Here is a 20,096-nt window from a genome sequence, read left to right as displayed (position 1 = left end):
AGACCTAAAGGTTCTGGTTAGTCTGGCACAGTCATCTGGCTCCCATTGCCACTGGCATATCAACAGTAAAAGAGCAGAGCCAGGGAAGGTTTAGTCAGAAAGACTCAAGAACATAAAAAGTGTAACTTATGTTACGAGGTTATTGTAGTTGTATTTCCACAGTTTAGTGTGTGTCACGGGGTTTTTTTTTCTGCAGATAATTTCTGCAAAATGTAGCAAAAGCCCCAAAATTAGTTCAGCAGTTAACAGTAAGAACTAAAAGACTAATCTAAAAATATGAATATTCATCTTTTTCTGCTTTTATGCTCAGTGTAAAGTTTTTGTTGTTCCCAGCATTTTCTTCCCTCTTTCTCGTGCTGTATTCAAGAGGGAACTGTTACACACTGCAAAAATGCAGCTCCCTCGTAAACGCTCTCATAAAGAGGGACTGAAACACAGTCCATAGTGTTTCTGCTTTTGCTTTCTCTTGCTGTACTTTGTAAACAAGGTTCACACTGTAAGGTCAAAGGCCACTGGTTAACAATAACAGAGGTCTCTGTAGTCTGGAGTGACTCTGGTTTCAGTCACATGGTATCTTTGGAAATGCATGCACACTGGAAAACAAAAAACCTTTTTTTGGTTATTCTAACACTGCCATGTCTTCCTTCTTTGTCTATAGGTGCATATGGGGAGCACAGTATGGATGCAACAGACTCACAACAACACCAAAGGGTACGGCAGCTCATTTTTAAATCATTTTCATATCTTAAAAGAACTAGCAGTAGATTCCCCTCAATTTTAACAACTATCTGAAATCGTTTTAAGGGCAGCCTTACTAAATGTTTGAACAATGTTGAGAGTTGGATGGAAAATGAAAAGTGAAATGAGGAAACACCTTCTGAGGTCATAGTAAAGACATTTGTTTGGATCTAAATTTGGTTAAAAGGTGGAAGGACACAGATTCCTCCTAAAACTCATAGATTAAACTCAGAGCCTTCTTCCTGTGGAGCAGCAGTGCTAACCACTGCAATAACTTGCTGGCTTATCATGTTACATCAGTCATTTTTGACTGTTCAGCTCACAATGCAGCCACAACTTACATGTAGATTTTATACATTTATGCATGTTGTTAAGCTTTGTACAACTCTGGCAATGCTGGAGTCTATTCCAGTTATCACTGAGCAGGATGCACCCTGGACAGGTCAGCAGTCCATCACAGTGCTAACTCATAGAAAACAACAATCATTCCTATTTTGATGAGGAGAGATCATTTAAAAGAACTGAACATGATTTATTGAGATAGACAAATTGTTGTCTTAGATGAGTAGACTGGTAACCCATCACAGCAGAACAGAATCCCAGTGGCCTTGACGCTGGTGGTGAAGATGAAGCCTGAGGCTTGGGTGCAGCTCTGAGGGACTCAGGTGAGGTAGAGATGGGGAGGAGGCGGGTTGAGCAACTGAGAGTCTGAAAAGAAGAATGATGGAGAGCACAGGGTTAAACCACGCAGAGTGGAGGCTGATTGGCTCAAAGAGTAGTGATGTCAATATTGAGACTGACAGCGTGGGAAACTGGTAGTGATGTAATGGACAGACTAGCAGCAAGGAAAGCAGGCAGATGGGTGATTATCTTACTGAACGCATGCAGACACTTCACTAATGTTCACACTTACAGTTAACATCCACAGAGAGAACATACAAGCTTCTGGAGTTGCCTTATTATTCTGTTAACACATTACATAAAAAGACAGCATGCAGCTGTGTTTCAGGTTGTAAAGTTTAAGTGAGTTTGCTGCCAACAGGAGCGACTCAATTGATGTGCATCATAAAACAAAAAATGAATTTAGTGTGTGCAGAGAGAAAATCATTTGCAGGTATTTTGTTATTTGCTGATGTGACATGTGGAGATCTGCAAGCATTTCCTAAAACAAGAGGCAATATCCTGTTTATTAGTTACTGGGAATTTAAGTCAGGTGTGATCAAAGCTTATCTGCAAAACAGACAACTTCACTGTAGCTTAATTTTGCATCCACATGTTTGCTCTTTTTTTCTTTAATCAATGGAGTTTTTGCACGAGTGTGCGCTGGTCAACACTAATTCCCACTGATGGCTGGTTCCTGATAAAAAGCAGAGGTGCTTTCTTCACAGGTTATCTTAGTGATCTAGGCCAGCCCCTCGTGAAGGACTGGAATGCCTGGCACGGGCAGGCCAGCACTGGCTGCAGAGTGCAGTGGGGAAATACCAAGCTGTCATATATAAAAGAGTCAGACCGGAGCTGAGCAAGCCTTTGGTTTAGAAAATAAGGGTGGGTGTGGGGGCACTGATTCCACTGGAATTCATCATAAAATGAAGATTACTATTGTTTATACCACACTCTGTGTGTACTGTAGAAGTTAAGCTTTGTTTATTTTCAATCATTGTGCTGACTGTTGAGAAATGACAGGACTCCCAGGCTCTGCTGGGTCTCCGGATGCATTTTTTCCAACCCTTGCAGTTTTTTCTATATATGTTTATCTTAAAGAATCTTAATTTTGATGGACGTTACAGAAACAGATTGCTGTTCACTGGATCCCTCGTTCAAGTTTCTTTTAGACACAGTGCCCTCTGCTGTTCCAAACAGCCTAATGTATTGAACCTTCTGACATTTCCCTGTAAGGAAACCGGCTCACATTCTGCCTGCTCAGAGAAGCTACAGTTCAGTTTAGATAGTGTTTGGAGCTGGTAGAGACTCAGTGACCCTGATGCTATGTCAACACTGGAACATGGATATGCACCCTTAAATCAAATTTCCCTAGAAGATCCAAAGAACCCATGGTGTGCGTCTCTCATTTCAGCATTACTTTTAACTCATTTAAAATATTTACCCACGTGCATGTATCTGTGAATCATGCACCGGCACCAAAAATAAATGAATAAATAAAACAAAAGATATAAATGTAATAACATAAGTATTAATCATATTTATTTTACTGCAGACCTGAGCTTTTAAGTGTTATGTATGCCCTATTAAAACCTTCCTAAAATATTATAGCCTTGTTGTTTTTAGCCAGGTATTTAAGTGTAACTCTACACATACACTTAAAGCCACACAGAGCTGCTTGTTAATGCAAATCTTTAATTATCCAATTATAATACATGACAGCAACATGATAATGAGTTCATGTTGAGTTCATCTGAGTCCAGTAGAGATGTGATGGAGATATGATGATATCATCTAAAAAGAAATGGAGGTCCAACCCAGGATGAACTAGGTGTACCTAACAAGGTGGCCTGTGTATTTGGACTATTGTTGGTTAAAAGGAAAAAAAAAATGTGACTATAAGCCCCATGGGAAGCAATTAGTGCTTAGTATTTGGTCATCATGCATAAGTAAAAGTCCACTTCTGTCTCTACAAGCAATACGAATCTATTATAACAGGCTAATTAGCAGTAGAAGGTATATACTTGTGTTAGTTCTGCTACAGCGGCAGTACATTAAAGGGCGACAAGTCAATCACTTTCTGAGTGTATGGAGCAAACAGCCTTTTGTCATGGCAGAGGTTTATCTCTTTACGCTTTCCTCTCTCCTCCCTGCTGACGATGGTGTTTCCCCTTCATGTTCTCCAAAGATGAAAAAGGTCAAAAGGAGGTTAACTGTTGATCCCATTGATTTCAAACTGGACGTTGACTACCTCAGCCAATCAAGAGGACCCTCAAATGAGGTACAGGCTAGACAACTAAACTAACCACAACTAGCATCCCTCCAAAACAAACTAATCTGCATGTTGTAATCCATAACAAAGACCATCTGCCTCTGCACTCTGTCTTTGCCAAACATTGTCTGTGTTGGCTAGACAGTACTGTATTAGCACTGTCATCATTCATTCTCGTATCTGGCCACAATAACCCTTTTTGTGTACATCCAAATGTTGTGTGTGCAGACATGGACACATCTTGTCCATTTATTAGCTGAACAGATTTTCTAATGCAGTGAACTGTTTCAGGTGGTTTTTTCCTGCTGTAAATGTATGCTGTTTGGACTGAATGTGAAGCAGCAGTAAATTTAGGCTTTTCCTACTTGAGCCGGAAAAGCAGCAGAAGTCAAAGGGAATAACCTGCACACAATTCTCCACTCTTACCTCCAGGAGCCGGGTGATCGTGACATCATGGTCATGGATGTAGGCGGGAGGAAGTCGATGCTTGCTGAGGCAGATATGGCCACCGTGTTTCATCAGATCATGGATGAACAACATAAAGAGCTGGACCTTGAAATAACTCCACAACAAGGTAGAAATTAGATTCAAACAAACAAATAAAACTTTTTTTAAAAAAAAATATTAAAATAATCAAGGAACTTATAAGTAACACAAGAACTTGTGTTACTTGCAAATAAAACAAAAATAATTGTTTTATTTGCAATTGTAACTGGAATTGTTGAATTTAGTAATTAAGTAATTATAATGTGCTAAACTGTTGTTTGTTACTTTGTAATGAATAACTGATCAAAGAAAAATACTTATAATACTTATAATACTTAGCATTGTAGTTATTTTACTGCTGGTATAATGGCACCTGTGACAAAGAGGTTGCTTTGCACAGATGACCTGGTGTACTCAGATAGCCGGACAATCCCATCCCGCTCCATCTCCCGGCTCAGCTACTCCTCGTGTGGCAGCGGCAGCATCGGAGGCCCTCGATGCAGCAGCAGCGTCTACCTGCCTGGCCTTGAGGACTCAGAAGAAGAAGAGGATGAGCACTGCCAGCCGTACCCACTCTACCATTTGCATTCAGGCCTCTGCCGCCAAACATCTCAGGACAGCCTGAGCTCAGCCAACCATCCGCCACAGGTCTTTCATATGCCTCATATTAACATCACACGAAATGGTCATTACATTACACTCATTTAAGACACTCATAAATCGTCTTTCACGTCTGGTTTCTGTGAGTGGAGGAAAGTTGCTGGCTTATTATATACATTTTGCCTGCATTCCACACCAATGAACACAGCCAGACATTAAAACGTAAAGCTGTGAGATTCCACATTATTAACGATCCATGTGGTTTTAATGATGATCATAAAAGTTTAATGCCCGTGTTTTGTTTTTTTTCTTGGATAATCTTTATTTTTGTGCTCTGTTCACTTTGTTTGTTGGTAGGGGAAATTGGAAAAGGGTAGGCCTGGTGAATCATTATAAGGAAAGCAGAAAAATTCAGCTGATGCAGTAAAATCACATGGTTCAAATCTGTGATCACTGAGACATGGTGTTGGATTGATTGAAGCAGCTCAGAATAACTTTCAGTAAATTGTTGTTATTAATTCCACTCGGGATTATGAATTGAACTGCAGTCATAATCTTTGGAATCATTGTTCTGTAGCTGTCAGATAGATGGCCTCGCATCATTCAATGACAGCAAAGTGCCCGACTCCAGTGATTGCAAAACAAGCCCAATTCAGCCCTACAGAACCGCGCTGACAGTGTATATGAGATTATATGAGATGTTTGTGCTGATATACTGTGCTTGGTTTTCCCCAAACATTGTGCTCTTTATTTATGGACAAATATCTCCACTTTGGTCTCGTCTGTCCAAACGACATCATCCAGAAGTGTTGTGGTTTGTTTAGATGCTGAAGCTGTACTGCCATGTTCAGAAGAGGCTTTCTCCTGGCGACCCTTCCAAAAAAGCCATACTTGTTCCGTCTTTTTCTAATTGTACTGTCATGAACTTTAACATTTAACATGTCACATGAGGCCTGTAGAGTCTGAGATGTAGCGCTTTGGTTTTCTGCAGTTCCTCTCAGCATTGCACAGACTGACCTTGGGATAAATTAGTTGGGACGTCCACTCCTGAAAAGACTGTTCTCAATACTTTCTAACTGTGAATAATTTTTCTCCCTGCAGAATGATGTCCCTCATATTGTCCGGAATGACCATATTTTGCAGTTTATCAGAGGTTGTATTCATCTAATTTTAAAACCTGCATTGGTCAAATGGGACAACAAACTGTAGTGTTAACATGATAAATTTTATCTTGTTTTGAATGGGTTGTATGGGTTCAAACTTCATACCAAACTCAGCATTTGATCTGATCTGGTACATACATTAATTGCAGTGTCGCTTTAGAGGCACAGTTTAGAAAGAACACAAATAACAAGCTGATATTTTAAGCCTTTCAAGCAGTGCATGCTGGAAGTCGGACACAAGTTCTTCAGTCTGACGTGCTGAGTGATGTCGTGGAGACAGCTGCTAGATCAGAGGGAGGTTACATGCATTACATCAGTGTCTATTTATGTGTTAGTATTAAACACAGTCCCTGGAAAGGATTGAAGCAGTAACCGTGGCCGTTCTGTTCTTGTGAAGCAGATAGAAAACAGACTTTGTTTACCATTAGTCTGAGGAGGCTGCTTTGCTGACTGCTGTCACTAATCAATATGTCTGGATTTATCCTTGTGAATCTCAGTTTTCAGTTCATCTGTCTTTGAGGTGATTCAAACACAGTCTGGAGTTTATATGGAGGTATAACTCGAGCCATAAAAAGATTCTTTGCAGTTTTTAAAGATAAGGAATATAAAAACAAAGAAAGCAATTAAACTCTGTGATGGTGAGTAGCCATGAAAACAGAAGGAATTATCCAGCCTACCTGTCTCCCTGCGCTGATTTATACCTTCGATAAGTTGTGTCATGGTAAATTTGTCTCACAGCTGGGCAGCACACTGAAGAGACATGCAAACAGGATACAGTGGAAAACATACAGCCCAGACATGTCTTTGTCAGATATCAAAACCAGACGTGACATTTCTCATCTGACAACAGTCACTCATCTTGCATACAGGTGCTGCTGTCTGTTGTCTTGGTATTGATTTGGAGGCCAACAATAGAACCGAGTGACATCAGCAATTTGATTATTTGTGGAACATCAAGATAAGTCAGCAAGCACAGACTGTATAAGCCCAGGGCACATGTGAGGTAAAAACTTTACGGTATGTTTAATATACAGAAGAGGGAAAAATTAAAGGAATAGCCTGAATGAAAGAGCAGAGAAGCATAACACATGTGGACACTTCCAAACAAGGCACAAAAGCTCACTGATGAAAATCATATGAATCATCCTCTGTGACCTCCAGTCACCAGATCTGAACCCAGCTGTATGAGATTATGGATAGCAACACCACGTCAATCAAGCCAACCAAACAGTTTTATGGTAAAACCTAGTCATTTCACAGTCCCTGAAAACTTGGTCTCAGATTTCTTTATAAATTCAACAAATAATCAAACAACAGTCAAAAATATGCAACATATATTATGGAATCTGACTCAAAGTCTTGAATATAAGTCTTGAGGACTTTGCTAACATTTTGTTATCAATGTTTCTACATCAGTGTAGCCAAAGAGACAACAAGCAACAAGTTATAGTCCACCTAGAGGAGGTGTACACATGTCATTGCATAATTAGTTTTGCAAGAATTCCAAAGATGGGAGTGCCACAGGTGGTGTCCTGTTAGCAAACTCCCAACATCCTGCAAGAAATAAAAACACAGAGATAAATATAAAACCTAGAGTAAATACATACCTGCTCAGTGAAAACAAAGCAGTTAATGGAACTGAGAGTTCACATAATATTATCCATTATCAATATATGGGAGTGTCTGAACTTTGCATTCAAATATTTGCACAGCTGCAATAATTACAATTGGACTTCCCTCTTGCACGGTCTGCAGGCATCCTGTCAGCTTCTAAATGTCACCCTATCTTTATATGTTTACATGGTTTTAAATGAGTACATTTATAGATTTAATAAAGACATTAAACACAACTGGTCAACAGTGCTCACTACTGCGTCGCAGGTTTATTCAGGCTTATTCTGTATAAAAATGTCCAGAACTAAAAAGAGGAGCCAGTACAGCTCTGCCAAAGGACTCCTCCTTTGGCTCCATTGATCTGTTGACTTTCCTCATGACTTTCTCAGTCATTAGTTTCAAGGTTTTTTTTACAGAATATAATGTCTATATGGATTTGCTTTACAACATCACATATTATAAAACTGTAGCTTTGTCAGATTGGCTGTGGCTACAATGTAGCTTGCCATCACCAGTGTGTGAATGTGTGTGTGAATGGGTGGATGACTGGATATGTAAAGCACTCTGGGGTCCTTAGGGACTAGTAAAGCGCTATATAAATACAGGCCATTTACCATTTACCATTTCTCATTTAGGGCCACACCTCGCTCATCACATACGGTTTCAATAAAAGAACAAACAACATAGCAAAATGTAACACTTAGAGTGGCTACTTGCATCTTTTATTTACAGTCAATGGTGACAGAGTAATGACAACTCATGCTTATGCACTGATGAAAAGAATGAACAATTATAGAAAAAAAACCTTGATTTTCCAGTGTTTTTTAAAATTGTATTTACTGTCTTTCTCTTTCTGCCTTTAACATCAATCCCCCCTGACCATCTGAGAGCCATAATGCACCACAGCAGTTAAATAATTATGTTTAGGTTGTTAGTATCAAGAGTTTGGATTTTTTTTAGGAGGTTGAATTTGGATGAACTGTGAGAGGAATTTTTCTTTTGGCAAGACATCAAAGGTGCATCAGATGACTGTCTGCTTGACTTCCTGACCTAAATATGATTCTTCATGTACCAAGGAGCGATCTCGTGTAGAGAAAATATTATTCCATTATGGCCAATTATCGAAGGGAACATTTAGTCTTCAGTTTTGTACACGAAGAGCATTTTGTGCAGTGTAATGTGAATTTGGTTAAGTACTTTTAGTTTAAATATATTTTTCTGGTTTCTTTCATCCAAGTAAATTTAGACATTGATGAAATATGGTGAAATCAGATTTGGGGACGAGTTGATATCCAGACAGCTCACTCTGATGAGAACATGTGAAACTGTAGCTTAACCATCTGCATATTTGGTGCCACTGTGTTTTGATTGGTTCAGTATGAGTCAGAGTGGTTTAAGACATGCATTTGCTTTCATAGCATAGATGTGAGCAGTACCATTTAAACCATTAAGTGTCCAGTACTTTCATGTTTTGAAAACTATACATTTTTTGTAATGTTCCTTACGTTTTGTGTTATTTTGGGGTTTGTTTGTTTTATGAATTAATATTTCTTAATTCTGCCTCTATATGTACTTTCATTTATTTCTTCCTTTCTTTCTTAGATCACTGACATTAACAGACGGATGTCAGCAATTGAGACTCTTCTGAACCGCTTGGAGCAGAAAGTCACCTCAACATATGACCAGGTAAATCTATCAGGTGTCAAGAGTACAGCTGCCAAAATTTCATGATCAGCATCTCAGCAGCAGCCTAGAAAGAAATGAGTGAAGCTTAAAAGACTGAAAGAACCTGTTTACATCTATAAAGCCATGGTTAGAGACACTGTGCAGTATTTTAGCATAACAATGTACAGACTAGCGGATTTTCAAATCACTTAAAGCCTAAATTTACATGAAAATAGTTAAGACAAATTACATCTATTTTATTTTATTTTTATAAATAATTTTCTATTTTGAATTTGATGCCATGCCAGTACCAGCTAAAAGTGCACACAAACTTCACTTTTATTAAGTCACAATTTGTCAGGGTCATGGTTATACTTGTTATACCGCCCTCAAGTGGCCAAAACAATCAGTGCAACTTTAAGACAAACACACTTGATGTACCTGCATGAAAACTTGATTTTTTTGAAGGTATTTTCTTTCAAATAAAGAAAACTAACTCATTGTTCATGCATTGTGCTAAAGAAAGGAGACACACACTTACTCATATTTCATCATCCTCTAATCAAATGTGTGATCTCAGTGGGTTCAGTGTCTGTCTTTAATTGGGCCGTGAGCTCTCAAACCCACATCAGTATCATCACAGACTGAGCCAAGCCGCAAAAACAGCAAACCAGAAACGAATGTAGAATTTAGACTCAGTCGCTAATTAGTGGCTATTCAACTTCAAGTGAGAGCAGCAGTTGATTGACTCATGCTTTTCCTCTTTTTCTTGTGGCAAAGCACAGCTTAAATCAATTTGCATATATCTTATGTTCTGACTGTTCTGTCTGCACGCGATAAGTCTGCATTAATGTCCATGTGATCAGTGAAGGAAAAACAGAGTTCTTGTGCTTTCAGACATCCATGTTCCAGTTCTTGTTTAGGATCATTACCGAGTGGTCAGAACACAGCTGGACAAATGAATGTGTCTATTGTAATCGGTACACTAAGCTCTGCCCACTTTCTGTTGTATCTGTCTATTCTATTCGAATACTCCACATAAATAAGAACTACAGGTACAACAGATGCACAATCTTCCAGTTGAAAATCGTTGAATGATACATGAGAAATTCAAATGATAACCCTATATGCGTGTTCTGAACATGCTAGGTTAGAGGTTAGGACTTATAGACCCTAGTTTAAGTCTAGCTAAGGATCCTTGTTACATCTTCACAGTCACACATTGGTTAGAAATGACACTTGTCTTTCATGCAAACTGAAAACAAGTTGTTATGGATCTATGAATCTCCTAAAGCAAGAATATCAGTTGAGACGATAGCAATTTATCTTAGCGACTTTCTAGTTTGTAGTGAGATTAAGACAGATTTGTTTCTGTGAGGGGCCAAGCTGGCCATCTCTCACTGCAGCACAGAGACTCTGCTCTCAGTGATAGTGCTGGAGAAAAGTTTGGTTACACTTTACTAGGCCTAAATGCTGACAGTGCTCATTGCCACACATGCAACAAGGTTTTTGCACATGTGGAAAAAATTTCGAGCATCCTGTGGCACTCCCCGTCACTGTTGTGGGTATGTCTGTATGAAGCAGTGAAGCAAAGTGATGTAAAACTATGTCTAAATGAAGTGATGGAGCCACCAAAGGGGTTTGCGTTTAGCCTTTTCATGAGCAAAACAATGCTAGTGTGCTATTATACATTAGGCACCAATCAGATCAGATTAAAGCAGTGCTCTCGTGTTTGCAATGTGAAGCATTTGTCAAAATAATATTTGTAAGTGAATAATAGATAGAAGATGGTTGATTGGAAGTCAGGGGAAATCCTGCAAAGTTTCCCTCAAATCCAACGAGTATGTTAGGTTATAATTACATGGACTGTACCCGAGGCCACCAAAGTACACTGCAGTCTGTTTGTTTTTGGCCTGGAAAAGAAAACTGGAGTATGAAAACAGAAAAACATAATCAGTGATGGAGCACTTGTGTATTATACATCATGCATTCACTCTAGCAGTACATTTTAAATCAGTATAACAATTCCCATTAGGTTGACGATCCAGTCATTCAAGATCCAAAGTAAAAACATTAACCGTATGCTGTGCAGATTTGTCTCAGTCACATTGTCTGTGCTTTGTTCCCAAACAGACTTCTCCCACTCCCAGCAGCACCTCTCCTCTTCCTCAGTGGAACGAAGTGGACCTGGAAGAGCAGCAGCTAAGACAGAGGTTGCACGAGATGACAGACAATATCAGTGACCATAGCCTGACCTCTGATGATGAGGACGAGCCCGAGAGACCACATTCCTCCCAAGAAATCCTAGCATGGAGGAGCCCACAGGCGGATCCAAGGCCTTCCAAACTACCTATCAGACCAACATCCAGAGCCAGCATCGTGGTCTCCAGGCTCGAGGAGGAGCAGCCTCAGCAGACAGAATCTCTGAAGGTACAAATTCTGTGGCATTTTTATAAGAAATCAGGTTTTTTTTATGTACGCGCAAGCATTCATTACCAGTTTGTTTACTGACAGAAAGAGACATAAGCCGTGAGCATCTGGCTTGCTGCACTTACTAAAAACAGCATGGCTCATGAAATTCCAGCCGACCTCTGCTGGAAATCGGTTCAAGTGCACACTGGAATCATAAATCAAGTCACTCAGGCCTTGGGTTTATTTTTCGTCTGCAACCATCACTCCCAGATTGTCGGAAAAAGAAGACGAATTAAATTAATAACTTCTGCTTAGCTGCCGTGCTAAGTTTCCTCAACTGTTTTCACTGGCAGTTCCTTCCATTTAAGCTGCAGTGCACTGATGAGTCATGATGTTTTCACATCACTTCACTACAAGTTTGTTCAGCCAGCATTAGCTCAATTAATTTAATGTATTTAAAGTATCAGGTAACACTGGCTTTTAGTATCAGGAAAATGGACGTGGGACCAAACTTATTGAGCCGGTGGTCACGAGGAAGAACTGCAGATTTTGGTACATTTGATTTTACATAATTTTTCAGACCCCACTGTAAGCAGGTACCAATCAAGTGGCACCATTTAGCTATCACATAATTTGTTAACATGACATCATTTCAAATTTCATTAAGTTTTTTTGTTGTTGTTTTTTTTTTTTTACCTGAAAATGAAAATTTTTGCTTTCTGACTGGACTTGTCTTCCAGGCTAATGACTCCTCTGAAAGCCTGGAGAGGAAGGGTCACCCCCTAGAGGAGGGATCAAAGGCAAGCTTCAAAGGATCAACTGCATTACTGGTTGAACTGGAAGACAAAGTAGCTCAAGCAGCAGCTAATGTCCAGAATGCCCAGAGTGAGGTGAGGGTTACATTAAAGGCTAAGTAAAGTTTGATTTGTATTGAAAATGCAAAGAGATGTAAAGTTGTGGCACATCCTGTCATTTCTTTCTTTTTACTCCAAGGTGTCTGACATCGAGAGCAGGATTGCTGCCCTGAACGCTGCCGGCATGTCCTCGGATAAAAAAAGAAAGGTAACACCATTATATCACTGAGTTTCATATCCAAAACTGTTATGACAGAAAACATTTGCTTATACAAAACCCTTTTATGTTTGTGTGAAATCAAACAAGTGGACACAGGCGTCATTCTTAGAGCCAACGTGTTTTATGTGGCACGATGGTCTTTGATTTGCCTCTCAAAATAACCACAGATGTGATTTCTATGAGTAGGTCTGCCTATGATGAACATTTGTAAAGCATCGAGGTGCCAGAATGCTAATAGAATAAAAGTTTTCCCACATCCTAAATTTATGTTTTTTCTCCTTGCCTTCTGCTTTGTCTTGCAGTCCGCAATCCCGATCCAAGCCAGAAGACTTTCCTACAACTTTCCCACAAGTAAGAACTGACACTGCTGCCCCTGAGATCGATCCCCAGGGCATCACAGCTAACTCAGAACATCTTAACCTTTTGAAACTTAGAACACATGATGAGCTGCTCTATAACTCAGTGAACACTGTGTCCTCGTTATACTATGGCTTTAATTTTCCCAGCTGGATAGCACTTCATCTGATTCATTGAGTGGAGACTTACCATGTGTCTTGTACTTTAAACAGTATTGTGTTTTTTTGTTGTTTTTATAAAGAATAGGGAGTATATCTAATTTTTTAGCATATTATGTTATTTTTTTTATCTTTCTTTGCTACTGAAAAGTTCTTTTTAGGCCAAATTCAAGTCAAGTGCTTTTGTAACCTGCTCTTGGACTTGGTGCCAGTTGTTATTTAAAGTTTATAGAGTGTTTCTAATTTACTTTCCCATCAAAGTTTTCCAATAAGCTTATTTTCAGCATCCCACATCTGGGATTTTGAAACATCACATTTGTTTCTAACTATTAGATTCTGGACTGAATCCCAAAAAGAGCCATAATTTGACTTTTAACTGTGCTTTGATAAAATAGAGCCTGTAGAATACAATGTACAATGCAGCTGATGTATGTTTCCAGACCAGGTGGACAGGTTTACCAGGAACTCCCTCTACAGGGGCTCACTGACACAGAGGAACCCAGTGGCAAAGGCCAAGACCAGGGCTGCCTGTGCGGTATGACCCCACCCTACGGTGCTGGGTGCTGTGAAGAGTTCAATTCCCAAACTACATAAGTGCCATTTGGAGAAAAAAAAAAAAGTGCTGCAACAAAACTGGCATTCGATGCTTACCAATTTTTTTTATGTGAGAAGATTGATTCCACTGTCATAGTTAATTTTACATTAAGTTGGGAGATCTACAGCCGTGAAGCTAAATTTGAATGTGTACTGTGATGATATTTTTTAACTTTATCTTGTGGTTGTTACAACTTCCTGGATACGTTTAGGAAAAGCAACATATTTAGGTTCAGGTAAAGGTCCGAAATGTAAAAATCAATGTGGAAACATGCGGCTGATTTATCTGAAGGCCACCAGATGGCAATTGGAGTGGTGTCAACAAAACACTCCACTACTAGACGTCTATAGGAAAACAGATTTCTCTCTCTGGAAATAGTTTACTGCTGAGTTTATGGGCTCAGTCACTAATTTTGGGTCATATTGAATAAAAAGATTAAGTCTGCTTGTATATATAGGTAATACAAGGTTTCAAAATTGAAAATTATGTGTGGTATCAAAGCCGATTTATGAAGTTATGAATCACAAGTGATTAGCCAATGAGCAGTCACAGTCAGGCCTGCCCTTCCTCGTCGCATCCTATTTTTTTGCAAAACATGCACATTTTGAGGCTTCAGAAAAGGTCGACTTAAAGCAGTGGGTGACTAATCACACTGATCTTTTATACTAAAATACGTTTTTATACAGTAATCGATCCAGGCTGGGGTTTAATACCACCTTTAAAAAGTCAAATCCCTGCTTGTGCAGTCTCCCTTAATTACTCAGTCAGATCCAGCCCTCACTTTCAGAAAGCTTAATTCAAGGTTTTTGTAACTTGTCAGTCAAAAAAAGCTGCTTTGTAAACCTGCTCACTGTGCATTTTGTCCCATGTCATGAATGAATATGGATAAATAAAAAAACAAAATAAAGTGAAACGAGACTCCATCTGAAGGTGAGGATGCTAGAGATGCTCCTGAGCTGCTCCAGTGGATTTGTGCAAAGTTTAAGGATCCATGAAAGTGGATATCAATCTTCTCAACTAACCTCCATCACAAAACGTGGATTCATGCATTTTCCCAAATGTGAATAAAAATTCCTTTAGTAAAATGCCTTGAATATCAGGAATGAACTCTTCACGTGCTGATCACACCAGGCTTTCACTGCTTGTTTGATTTGAGCTGCTGGTGGTTTCTAGCTTTGTGGTGTTTTGAAATAATTTCATTTTTTAACGCATTTCCTGCTTTTTTCCCCCCAATCAAGTGCACACGTTCACATTTCCTGAATCATGTTTTTGTTGGTAAAGGAAAGAGTTAAATCTCATACTGGGTTAAAATTACTTTGTCTGAAATTAAGTGCATACGCTGGGATGTTTGATTACACAATATAATGGTGGAAAATCTCAGGGTAATTTTGATAAGAGAGAAAAATAATGGCATCAGTGATTATGTGGCTGTTTTGAATAATATAATTGGCTTCCTGCTTGAAGAAATATGCATGTCTGCATTACACTTTGTCTCTGAATTGAAGGTACCTAAAGTCAATGATAAGAATTTTAAAAAGAGCCAGAAACAATATTTTCTGAGGCCTCCCTTGTTAAGAGAAAAAATGTGAACCTTAAATCACAGGAGGTTTTTTTGGTTTTCTTTTTACTTTTATCACTGTAGGAGCCTCATCCAGTAAAATATATCTCATTTTCAACACAGCGTATCGTCCAGTGTTCATGTCACGGTCTGGCTGGCAGACCGTGGGGATGTGGGGGAATGAGGACCCAAAACGCATGGTTCTGCGATGCAAACAGTGCACTTTATTTACAGTGAAGGCTGTAAACACAATAACTCCCCGATGCTCCCTTGAATCCCGTGTGTGTGCTCCCCTCCGACGTCTGTGCTCGTGCTCCCCGCTGTTGTGTTCTCGCACACCCTGTGCGTGCTGCCGTTCTGGTCCACTCTTCCACCTGGAGGGAAAACCACAAAAACAGCCATCAACACCAACCCCGGCGGGCATACACGAACTGCACCGTTGTACGCTGACTGACTGACACGCACGCGCACACACGCACACACGCACGCGCGCGCACACACACTTGGGTAGACAACTCAATGATTCCGCGCCGGTGGGAGCTCCAACACTCTCCTAAGTAGCTCCCCCGACGAGCCCTGATGACCAACAGATGTGTGGCAGGAACTTCAGGTGTGGCCAGTCCTCCTGCAGGGCCACACCCATACCCTGCCTGTACATATAATGAGTAGAACACCGAACAACACAGCATAGTGCAGAAAAACACACATTCCCAAATAATAACAACAACACTAATAATAATAATAATAATAATAATAATAATAATAACGGTCCATCCTGCTCACGGACCCCCGAGTCCTCCAGAGCCGGGTCCGTGACAGTTCAGCAGTCCTCAACCTAGTCATAGCCAGAGCAACCCCAATATGAACACACTGTAATTTGATCAGTGCTCAGCTTTTGCTCTACACACTGTTATACTTTGCAGAAGCATTATAAAGCATGTAAAAACGTGCTTATTTTCTCTTAAAAGTGGACATATTCTGCCTTTCCTTATTTTCTGTAATTAACATCATATACATCCAGGTGTTTGACTTCATATTAAATATGCCCCAAGTTTGTAATAACGTGGTCCGCATGTGTATAAATAATCCCTGTAACACAAAAGCTCAAGCTTCAGACACCTCTAACCACTGTTTCTAACAGTTTTTTTCTACTTTTGGCTCTGTATGATGTCATGGAGAAAGAATGTCCCTAATTTGGTCATCTCAGACACAGAAGCCCCACCCACCTGCTTTTCAGATCTTTACCAGAAAGCTGTCTTATGCTACAGCGACAGTGGGTCCACTTTGCTTTTATATATGAATATACAACCAGCTGTCAACCAGTTGGGTTGAATCCCCATTGCAACAAGATGCATTGCTGAAAAATCAAAGTGACTGAAGCTAATTACAATTGTTTACCAAATGCATACAAATACAGTTCGATCAAAGCCCAACCACTGAATTCGCCTATTGACAGGAGGTTTCCGCCGTCTTTTAACTTCAGTGTGGCTGAGGCATTAGCAGGAGGGTGGTCTTAAAAGGACAACAGCTGAAGTAATTTGTTTCAGACAGACAATGAACTGGCGGGACCGAGGCTCATTAGATAAATAAAATAAACAAGATGAACAAAAAATATTTTAAACTGTGATTCACACAAAGCTACCCAAGTAGAATCTAAGAATAAAACTATGCAGTTGGAAGTGAGCATCATAGGTCCACTATACTACGCTGTACATCTGTTGTCAATTTCGTGTTCCTTTCTTCAAGCCTGAGTAATCATTCACAAACCTCACAGCTTGCATAATGGCTCATAAGTCATCAGCAGGTTTATAAATATTTCTAACATGTATTAAACACATATTGATCTTTTGTCTCGATTGCTTTGAAACAGTGATTTCATTAACCCAATCAAAGCATTAAATGGCTGATTAACCATAATACTAGTCAATCAATATTTTTGTCTCGCTTTTCTTGCAGAAACCAGTAATGACCCAGGGCTCATGAGGAGGAGGCTGAGTGTTATCTGACTGACAAGTCTTTCAGTTATTACATAATGCTTTACACACTGGAACTGAGCAGCAAAACATGAACTATTCACAAAAGGCGTGTTTTTGTTCTTTGAAACAAATGCATTTGAACTGACACGTGGCAACCAACAAACGGAGATCAGAGATCAATCAGTTATCTTTTCCTGACCATAGTGCAGTAGTTTATGTTGCCTAGACATAACAATGTAGTTTTGGAAATTTAACCAGAATCCAAATTAAATCCCTTTAAAGCTGGAGAAACATGACTTTGTGTACATATGAATAAGAATCTTAAATATGATATCAGACTGATGAAAAATCTTGTTCATGAAATTCATGTGCGGTTACACGGAAGTATATAAAATTTCATGAGGAACTTAGAAATTGCCGTACGACTATGTTGGTTTAGGTTTCCCACATAAATTGCAGAACTTGTCAAATGAGCAGTGGAACAGTGGGTCTTCTAATCTTCTTACATTTAACTTTAAAAGGTGTGTTTTTGATATTGCTGTTGTTTTACAGGGCTAAATCCATAAAGTATGTTACACGTGACATGCACTAACATCTGCCTCTAAGTATAAACATTTACAGAATTTGTATACACTAACATGCAAGTTAACACATGCATTTGCCTTAATGCGCAAAAGCACTGATTGTACTAATCTGGAATTTATAACTGGCTAATTCATCGTTGTGGATAAACCGAAATATGCATTGCGTGCTTTAAATGCAGTTTCAGCAAACAGAATCAAGCCAGTGAAAAAGAGGTGCAAATCCGAACTGTAAATCAGTTTGAATTAGTCTGAAATTTTCACACACAAAAAAACATATAGATAAATGTATATTTTTTATATATTTTTTAAAAGTTCTATTATTAATAATCTACGGTGTGTTGGAAAGTTTAATTGATTGTAAAATTAAACTGATGTCACAGTGAGAAGAGCAGGTCTGATGTGATTGTTTTATAATATATGACATTTATGTAAGTTAATGAATAAAATGTATACGGAATATATAGAAGTACACACTGTATGCATTATGGTGTTGGAAAATATTTTTATATTGGATTAATAAATCATGCACATTCATTTTTAACTAAATCTTTGAAATCAATATTTTTATGTAATCTCAGCATATATGGAAAAATTAATTATAAGTGCAATTAAATATGCATCTTTTTTGTCTTTGAGGAGTTATAGTGAGTGAGAGAAGTCAAAACATTGTACTGCTTGTCAGATTTCAAGGTTTTTATGATAAGTTGGAATTTCCATCATTCACTAATTTGTCACTTATTGTAAAATTTTAGCTGGAGCATCTTTGTTGACCATAATTTATAGGTTCAACATTATCGTGTATTCAATAACATCTGAAACTAAACACATCAGAAGAGTGTTTACTGAGATCGTGGCCTTTAGAAGGAATGTGGGTTGACTTCGATTTCACGTTTCAAATTTGGAAGCTATGTCCATCTTCTATATACAGTCTGCAAGGAGAGATTACTCGCCTAGCTTGGACTAGCTAAATATTGATACTATATTCCAATTAAGCTAACTGATCCCCAGAAGTCCTACACACTGCCCTTTCAGTTGAATTTATCCAAACCTTTGAAAACAGCAGTGTTTATTTATAGGCTGTACAATGACATGTCTTCGGAGATGACAAAGAATGTATCCATGATGTAATGATAAACTGGGTGTGCACTGTGTAAATAAATGCATATGCTTTTATAAAGGGCTGGAGACTGAACGATGCGAGGAGGTTCACAGCCTGTGAGCTTCACAGTCACAGAATTGCTTTACTTTATGTATTACAGTTTAAGATCACCATTTGTAGCCACTGGAGAGAGAAACTGACAACACGTATTTATTTGACTTTTTTATTGATTTGATTTATTTACTTTTCTGAATCACCATAAAGATTGTTTCAAGCCTGTGTTAAATTATCACTTTAATTGAAATTATTTGCACCACTGGTCTTATTAAATTATTTACAAGCTAAACTGTTGTTTTCTGTCCTTTTTTAGCCATTGGCGTAGATTATTGTATCAAGCAGCAGCTTTCATATCAGTATAATCCAATCAAAACCTTAACAAGTCACACCTTTGCTCTTGGTTCAGAGCTTTTTCATAGTGCCTCTTTGTTAACTGAATCTCCAGGGAAGGTTTTATCTCTGCGCTATGGAAAGAACAATTTAAATAGAAATATACAACAATCCCACATTTAAACGTTGCATTAACTTTGTATATTTGTATATTTTTGATTAACTTCATGACATCTAAGTTAAAATAATAAAAAGCACTAAATAACCAGTAACAAAAAGCTTGGTAAGACTATAGCAGCTCATTAAAATAGATTATGACAAAACGAAATAGCTCAATTAGGTTCAACCCAAAAAAGCTCAACTAAACAGAACAAAAGACAATATAACTTTTAACTAAAATTCTAGATGCAATAAAATAAAATGTCTATGTAGCGTTTGATTTTTTGATTTTTTATTTTTTTTAAAAAGATCAACTGTGGGCTCCAACAGAAGAAAAACCTCCAAGCTGATTGTTGTGTTGACTGAAAGCTGTGCTGCCATTCTTGCACGTGCATGCACTACATATTCTTCCTGAAAGGTGGGTGACATCAGCATATCAACATACCGCTGCCCCTCCTGCTGCATATAAAGAAATGATGACACAGCTGATAAACTGACACCCGGAGAGACCCAGACCTGAGAAGCACAACCCCTTTATA

The 20,096-nt window shown here is 38.8% G+C and overlaps 1 protein-coding gene across 6 annotated transcripts in view; it reads left to right on the top strand.

The window, feature by feature from the left end:
* Positions 1-20,096, top strand: part of mlphb (melanophilin b) — a 54,850-nt gene extending 34,754 nt beyond the window's left edge. For 2 of the 6 annotated variants that reach the window (XM_082508835.1, XM_082508840.1), the window contains 11 exons: positions 659-711; positions 3,587-3,679; positions 4,103-4,244; positions 4,557-4,804; positions 9,136-9,219; positions 11,332-11,628; positions 12,351-12,500; positions 12,604-12,672; positions 12,987-13,035; positions 13,640-13,734; positions 17,309-19,357. In XM_082508835.1, coding sequence (XP_082364961.1) covers positions 659-711; positions 3,587-3,679; positions 4,103-4,244; positions 4,557-4,804; positions 9,136-9,219; positions 11,332-11,628; positions 12,351-12,500; positions 12,604-12,672; positions 12,987-13,035; positions 13,640-13,734; positions 17,309-17,335 — 1,307 coding nt within the window. In that variant the 3' untranslated portion in view covers positions 17,336-19,357. Of the gene's footprint in view, positions 1-658; positions 712-3,586; positions 3,680-4,102; positions 4,245-4,556; positions 4,805-9,135; positions 9,220-11,331; positions 11,629-12,350; positions 12,501-12,603; positions 12,673-12,986; positions 13,036-13,639; positions 13,735-17,308; positions 19,358-19,866 lie in introns of those variants that run through there. The other 4 variants (XM_082508836.1, XM_082508838.1, XM_082508839.1 and 1 more) reach the window with 4 other exon arrangements.

Source organism: Aulonocara stuartgranti, assembly GCF_965226115.1.
Source record: "Aulonocara stuartgranti genome assembly, chromosome: 16".
Lineage (NCBI taxonomy): Eukaryota > Metazoa > Chordata > Actinopteri > Cichliformes > Cichlidae > Aulonocara > Aulonocara stuartgranti.
The sequence above is the reverse complement of the archived record's forward strand: the minus strand, read 5'-3'. Positions and strand labels throughout refer to the sequence as shown.